The 7,626-nt window shown below is 54.6% G+C and overlaps 1 protein-coding gene across 1 annotated transcript in view; it reads right to left on the bottom strand.

Annotated features, from left to right (window-relative positions):
- Positions 1-3,558: 3,558 nt before the first annotated feature.
- SRRM4 (serine/arginine repetitive matrix 4) overlaps positions 3,559-7,626 on the bottom strand; it is a 149,521-nt gene continuing 145,453 nt past the window's right edge. The window contains exons 11-13 of the mRNA XM_077159967.1: positions 6,080-6,190; positions 5,568-5,708; positions 3,559-3,918 (exon numbers count right to left, since the gene is read on the bottom strand). Coding sequence (XP_077016082.1) covers positions 3,624-3,918; positions 5,568-5,708; positions 6,080-6,190 — 547 coding nt within the window. The 3' untranslated portion in view covers positions 3,559-3,623. The remainder of the gene's footprint in view (positions 3,919-5,567; positions 5,709-6,079; positions 6,191-7,626) is intronic.

Genomic DNA, 7,626 nt, shown 5'->3' with positions numbered 1-7,626 from the left:
TTTCGGGTGCTGCTTTTTATATATTCGAGCTGCTTTCAGAGGCTCCGTCTCATTCCCTGGAGGCAGAAGGTAATGAGGGTGAAGTGGACAAGGGGACAGTCATGCCAGGGATCGAGGACTCCGGTTAAAGATGACGTTCAGTCTCCCAACGGAGTTTTATTTTTGGATTGGGAAAAGAAAAAAAGGAAGAGTAAAAGAAGTTGGAGGAGCACACTGAAGTGAGGGGAAGATCAGAGATTTCCACCCCCACCCCCTACTCCCAGGAGGCATTTTAAGCTGCCTTCTTGCAAACAGGGTCAGGGCACACACCCTTGTTTGGGTTAGGACAAAGTTACATTGCCCTAGGGATTTGACTGGGGCATGCTGCAAAAATGTCACCAAACCTAAGGCTGGACCAGGCAAGCAGACCATTCCAAGGCAGAGTGTAGGGTAACCTGATGGGAGCCCCCTTAGATCAGCAGCTAGAAGACACTGGGAAAGGAACTAAGGCTCCTGGGTCCTGCTTCCAGGATGGACTCTTAAATGACCTTTTGGGGGTGAACATCTCTGCTGCTCTTTTCATCTATTTTTTTCTTCCTAATTTCAGATAGGGATTTGTGCTCTTCCCAGTTGGAACAGCAAGAGATTACAACGAAGCCTTTTGTTTTGGGGTGTATGGATCTCCCCCAGGAAGGCTGATACCTCGATACCTCTTTACATGGCAGCACATCTCTACCGCACACCAAAGGGGGCAGCCTCCGAGCCTCGAGGTGTGGGGAAAGGGGCAGAGAGACTGGGGACCGTGGAGTCCGTTCACATTGAACTACCATGAAACCAACCAGGTAAGCTCAGAAAAGCAGAGAAAGAGAATTTTAATAGAGTGAGTGATCCTGCCCAGTATCGCAGCCCAGCAGTAAGGGTGACATCAGGATGTGCGCCTGCCCCTCTGCGCGATCCCTGCCTCACTGTCACTGTGCCCCCGCCACTCCAGCGGCCGTCCCAGCCTTAGACCTAGGCCATTCCCCACCGCCATGGCCCTCAAAACACAGAGCGCTATTTCAGGGAGTACTCAACTGAAGTCTTCTCAGTTTGTCAGGAGAGAGCAATCTGTGCCCGGTGTGGTGCCTCCCTGAGGAGCTTCCACAAATGATCCCAACTTTGTGCAGCTTGCGCCTGGCGTGCTGACTTTAGACCCTTCACTCCTGCCACGTAGGCTTTGACTGCAGCGTGTCAACACGGCCTCTCGGCTGTCTTCACCTTTGTGATGAGTCAGTGAGGTGGCCGGTGGGCAGGGGGCAGGGGCAGACACCCGAGCCTCACTGAATCTTGGGCCCGATGTACTTTAGGGGCAAATTCTAGAATGTTCTATGCTTTGGAGCCATGTGGGCCTCACCCTCAGGCAAAAGGCCATCGCCCTTAACCATTTCTGGCCTCTCAAATCCCATCCACGGGGACTGAGAGAAAAACAGAGATGCACGCAAATAATTTGGAAGTCCCCCTCCATCCAAGATATACACACACAAACACACACACACACACACACACACACACACACACACACAGTCCCTCCCTATAAATAAATAAATAATTAAATACTGCTAACGGCAAGTCTCAGGTGAGAGAGAAGTCATTCCATAAATAAATAAACGTCAATAAATAAAATAAATAAAACATTTGCTAGGAGCCCCCCGACCAAAGGGCCCCCGAGAGTTTGAAGAAGGCGGCGCTCGCTGCTCTCCTGCTGACGAGGTCCGTGGCGCCGGGAACCCTTTATCTCCGCGGAGGCAGACTGGAGTCCAGGCTGAGGTCCTGGGTGGGGAAGAGGGTTATTTACAGTCGCTGTACATGCCCTTCTGGGGCACCTGTCCCTGTCCCGGGCACCTGCCGTCGGCCTTCTGTGGTGACAGCATTTGGCATCAGTTAGTCTCAGGGATGGGGCCTAGATCTGGGCCAGCAGAGACACGAGAAGGCCAGGTCCTGCCGCCTCGCTCCCCTCCTGCTGGCAGAACGGGGGCCTTCCAGCCATTTGCACGGCACTTTCTGCTCCCCCTGGCTGACGTGATGGGAAGGATCGGGGAGGGTGGGCCACTGCTTCCGAGAAAGAGGGGTTTTCCAAACGTTTTTCCCTGGGGTGGGGCGGAGAAAACTGTTTGGCCCCCGCTTGCTTCCCCCACACCCTGTCCTGCTGCTGTTGCCACCACAAACCTGAAACTCACCCACAAGGCTCCGGAACACCCGTCAGCTGGCGAGGGGGATGCCCAAGAGTTTATTTTAAGGATCCTCTCCCCTCACCCACCCTGTCTTCAGCACCTTCTCTGGACCAAGCAGCTGCTGGCATTTGTGTGCCAGATCAGCTCATCCCCACTTCCCCAGGCAGGGGAAAGGTAGGGTGAGGGCAGAAGTGAAGGTAGAGCCCCTCTAAGCTAACCCGAACCCCAGAAGGCAGAAGGAAACCAAGACATCCAAGTTCCTCTCCCCACACTCTCTGGATTTGGTCTTTTCCCCCAAAACCTGAGCTGCTCTTCTTCAACCTGGCAGCATTCCTGAGAGGCAACGGCTTACGCTGAAGGGTAGGTGGGTGGGTGGGTGGGTGCCAGGCTGCTTTAGGTAGCAGCCAGGGTGTGGCAGTTTGGGGAGTGGGGAGGGGGTAGGCAGGCGCCAACCAGAGGGTAAAGCCAGACTGGCTGGCGCTGGGGACTGGCAGCTCGCCATGGCACTGGGGGAATGCTCAGCAGATGGTCCCGTGGAATTAAGCTGGTGCCAGCTAATGGGGCTGAGGCAATTCTGGAACTGGGGCTGTAGACCAAGCTGTCCCAACTGCTTCACTGTCTCCTTTTCTCTGTTGGTTACAGCAGCGCCATCAACAGCTAAAATTGCTGCATTTTATGTCAGCAATATGGGTGCCTCTCCATTGCTAGTTTCCCCAGGTCACACCAAGATACTGGGAACTGCAGCCTGACCCCTTCCTTTTTTGCTTCTATACTCATGACCAGGGGCCGCTAAGGAACCCATCTCCCATCTCCTGACCTCTACTGCTAACTTAAATGTCCATGTCTGCTCCTATAAGTCCCCTCTTCTAGGACCCAAGAGTCTTCCAGCCTCTAGCTCTGACCCCGTTGGGGAGGGGAAAGGCTTGACTCCCTCTCCTGGACCTGAATCGCCCTCGGTCTCCTCTTTCATCTCTTCCCAACTTTGGGGTCCATAAATGTGCAGCCATGCAATTGAATGAGGGAGGAACAAGGGCAGCTGGGTATGAATTACCACTCGCCTCCAAGGTACAGCCTGTGAGTTGTAGGTTGGAAGAACTGTCTCTACATTTTCCTGGCCAGGCCCAAATTTCTAAGCCCCAAACCCACTGCTTCTTACAGGACCTTGTGGTGTTCCATGTCCAGAGAGGCTGGTTCTCTCCGTATGTCCAGGCCTGAGCTGAGCCCCAGGATGGTGCTGGTGGAGGCTCCTAACAGCCCGACCTAGAGGGTGGAGCCCCCAGACGCGCTTTTTCTTCCCCTCTGAAGGGCAGGAGGAACAGGGTCCAGGAGCCCTCAGTGTCTGTCACCAAGGAGAAGGCAGGGTGGGCAGGAGTGGGGGAGGGTGGCGGGGTGCAAAGGCCCCCGCCGGCCGCCCACTCCGGAGAGGGCCCTTGCTTAGCGCCGGGTGCTGGAGTAGCTGTCTGCTGAGCTGGGGCTCCGGCTCCGGCCCCGGCTCCGGCTCCGGCTCCGGCTCCGGGAACCCAGGCTGGCGCTGCGGGAGCTGGAGCTGCTGTGACTGCGGCTCCGGCTCCGGCTCCGGCTGCGACTCCGGCTCCGGCTCTGGCTCCGGCTCCGGGAGTAGCTGCGGCTGACGGAGCGGCTGCTGCTGCTGTCCCAGGAGGAGGTGCTGCTGAGGCTGCTGGACGAAGAGGGGCTGGGCCGATAGTAGGGGATGGGGCGTTTCCTGGCACTGCGGAGGGCAGAGGAAGGGTTCAAGAGGGCCTCGCTCCTCCCAGGCTCAACCCAAGGGAGGCTTGGCCTGATCCCAAGCAAAAGCAAGAGCTCTCCTACCCCCAGGCTCTCAAGAAAGATGGACTTCTTTTATACTTCTCTTGCAGCCCCAAGAGCGTCAAAGGGGGAAAGATGCAGCTTCGTGTCTTGGAGACTAGATGACCTCCCCCCCCCCCCCCCCCCCCCCCCCCCCCCCCGCCCAGACTTTTATCAACCTGGGGCTCAGAGCCTCCAGTCGGCAACTGACTCTACAACTAACTGAAATCATAGTTTTGCTTTGCTATATTTTCTTTTACTAAAACCTTCTATTTATGGCAAGAAAGGCTGATTTTTTTCCATTTACTGTACTGCATCAGGTTTCATTTTGAAATAAATATATGGACCTCTAAAAAAGGTCCTAACTATTTAAAAGAAATTACGTAAACAATAGTACAGGCTGATAAGCTGACAAGGCCGAAGTGTTACATAAAGATGATGTGGTGATTGAAATTTGGGAAACACAGGATGGGCTATTCAAGATGGAATAGTGAGAGATGACTAAGGAAACCAGATATCCTTCTGGAAATGCCACTTTCTTTATCTCAGGCTTGTTCTCCAACTCATGCCCATGCGATGTCTCTGCCATGGCAAAGCGGGGTACCCTGTGGTTTATTTGGCAAGGGGACACCACCAGGCTAAGCCTTACAGTGAGGCCGAAGCTCTTTTACATCTCCAGGAAGGAAGCAATGGACACCCAGGGGTCTGCCTTCCCTGAGGGTCTTTGGAGGAGCGGTGGACCCTTGGAGCTTCAGGAGGGAGAGCCCCACTGATGGCCTTTAAGAATTTTTCAGCATGATCCTCTCAGCTTTCAAGGCCTGAGAAGTGTGTTCCCACTCCCATGTCAGGCTTTTTTCCCTTCTAAGATGGTACCTGTTATAGGAAACCTCAGCCACCTATTTTGACCATTCAGCCAATATCAATGGCACACAGTGCATCCTGGAGGTTTGCATTTTGAAGTTTGCCCAGCACCCTCACATCTTTTTAGCCCCGTCCTTTCTCATGGCACTTCTTGAAGTATGAGCAAGGATGAGACAACCGAGGCTGGGGGAAGTAAAAGAGTCTTTCCCAGAGTCACGTGGAAAGGGGACCAGCCAGGGCTGGACCTCAAACCCAGAGCTCTACCCCTTACCCACCAGGCTCCCTCTAGGTCCCTTCAGCACCTAAGGAATCTTGCCCATCCTCTCCACCCCGGCTTCAGGACATACTTGTTGGTTCATTTCAGCCTGGCAGGTGAATCCTGCCACAGCGCTCCAGCCTGGTCTACCCCCAACCCCAGCCCAGCCGCAGCCGACTTCCCAGGCTGGCCCCACCCCCTTCCCAGCCCACCACCCAGACCCGCATCCGCCCGGCCCCGCCTCCCGCGTCTCCTCCTTGCGGGCCCAGCATGGGTTGGGGTCAGGAGAGAGGACTCAGCCCTAAGGTTCTGAACAGAAACCTGGTTTCAGTAGTTGGGGGTTGGGGACCCCGAGCTTCCTCAATTCTGAAATTCCCGAGAGGGCAAGGGGTACGCCCAAAGGGCGGGCCTGGGATGGAGGTGAAGGAGGGTGCCCCGGCCCCGTCCGGCCTCACCTCGTTATCCTGCGGGCCTCCAGGTGGCTGGGGGAGTCTCTCCGGCGCTTCCGCATGGGGGAGTAGGACCGCCGTCTCCGTCGCGCGCGTTCCCGCTCCCGCTGCGGCGAGTCCTTCTCACTGTACTTGGGGTCCCGCTCCCTAAGGGGGTGCGGAGGACCGGTTACTGGGGAGCCGAGGTTGGGACATTCGGCCCCAAGGATATAATTGGGGCCTGGTGCCATTCCTGACTAGACAAAGGGGGCTGCGGGATCGCCGAGCCATCTCCCCACGCCCACCTGGGCGAGGACCGGCCTAAGGGGCTGGGGGCGGGGCCGGACAGGTGAGTCGCGGAGGCGGGGCCAGAGAGGCCGATCCCGGCCAATGAGCGGGGCCAGGGCCGAGGGGGCGGGGCCTGGGACGAGGTCAGCAAGGCGGGGCCTGTGGCGAGGGGCGGGGCCAGCGAGGGGCGGGGCCAGCGAGGAGGGGCTGGGTCGTGGGGCGGGGCCTGGATCGAGGGGCGGGACTGGTACCTGCTGGGGCTGTAGCGCGAGTAGCTGGGGCTGCGGCGGGATCGCGAGCTTCTGCTCGGCGGGCTTCGCTTGCCGGACTTGGAGGAATAGCTGGGAGAGCGGGAGTAGGACCTGGGGGAGAGAGGAATAGCTGGGAGAGCGGGAGTAGGACCTGGGGGAGAAGCAGCAGCCCCTGAGGAGCTGCCGAGTGGCCTCCAGGGCTATCCGGGACCTCGGCAGGTGCCCAGACGGCGACCTTTCTCTGCCTGGAAAAGAGGAGGAGGAACGGGGACCCTGTGAGACAACCAAATCCCCTCCAAAATCCTGTCTGGATGGTTAATAGCAATATGGATAGCAACTTCCTCTTACTGGTGTTTTCTATCCTGGTCCCTTATAAGCTGTGTGACTTTCACTTCTCTGTGCCTTTGTTTACTCATTTGTAAAATGGGGGTAACAACAGTACTTACTATATAGAGTACTAAATTAAATGAGTAAATTAGGGTCCGTACTAAGCACACAGGCACACAGCCAGCACACAGGAAAATTTAGCTATGACTATTGTGTAGTTTATTATGTGCCAGTGACCTAAATGTTTTATGTACATTATCTCATTTAAATTCTCCTTAACACAATCATAAGGGGTATGCATTACTTTCAATCCTGTTTTAGAGTTGGGAAGTCAGAGGCACAGAGCGGTGTTATTTGTTTAAGGTCAAACAGATGGCAAGGGATTTGAACCCAGGACTGTGTGGCTCCAAAACATGTCCTTTTGACTCTTGCTGGGCTATACTGTTGTGCATAGAAATCACTGACCCCTCTCCTACTTCCAGTTTTCTTCCCTCTCTGCTCATGCCTACTGCTGCCTTGGTTTCTCCACCAGTTTTCCAGGAGCATCCTTCTCATCTCCTTCAAGTCAAGATTTCAAATAATTTTTGCCTCCTATGTGTTGATTCTGAGCAATGGGTAGTGGCTGCTGGTTGAGAGGGATCATTTGGCCATGGCTTATTGTTCAGTGGAAAAGAGCACTGTGATGCATTAGAGATGGATTAGCAATATCTGTTGTAGCACAGGAATTGGTAGTGGGACATTTTCTAATGCTCTCTTGGCCAGCTTTCTCTCATAGAAAGACTGAAGTTTTTCCAACTGTTCTTTTTAACTTGCACGATGTGGCTTGCTCACCCCTAGATGTTCAGCACTCAGCCCTGTCTGCTTTCTTAGAGGACCATAATATCATGCCCTTTAAATTGCTCTGGGACTTTGTTCTTACATGCTGCCCAGAGTGAACAGTGTGGCAGGAATGGTCCCTCCAATCTCAGTACCCTGAGACAGGGTCCAAATATGAGCTCTTGAAAATTTGCTCTTTTTAATTTGCTCTTTGGCTATCCATTAAGAGATACTACAAGAGAGTCAAGATGAAACATACCGTTGGATACTGTGAAAGGATGTTGTCGCATTCCCATTCACTGCATCATATAGTTGAGTGCCCCCCTGCTGTGGAGCCATAGAGGACATTTTTCATAGACATGAAAATCAGAAATAGCTGCTCTCCTGAGCAATTGGTTCAATTC

The sequence above is a fragment of the Tamandua tetradactyla genome, chromosome 5 (assembly GCF_023851605.1).
Source record: "Tamandua tetradactyla isolate mTamTet1 chromosome 5, mTamTet1.pri, whole genome shotgun sequence".
Classification (NCBI taxonomy): Eukaryota; Metazoa; Chordata; class Mammalia; order Pilosa; family Myrmecophagidae; genus Tamandua; species Tamandua tetradactyla.
This window is presented reverse-complemented; position numbering and strand designations above follow the sequence as displayed.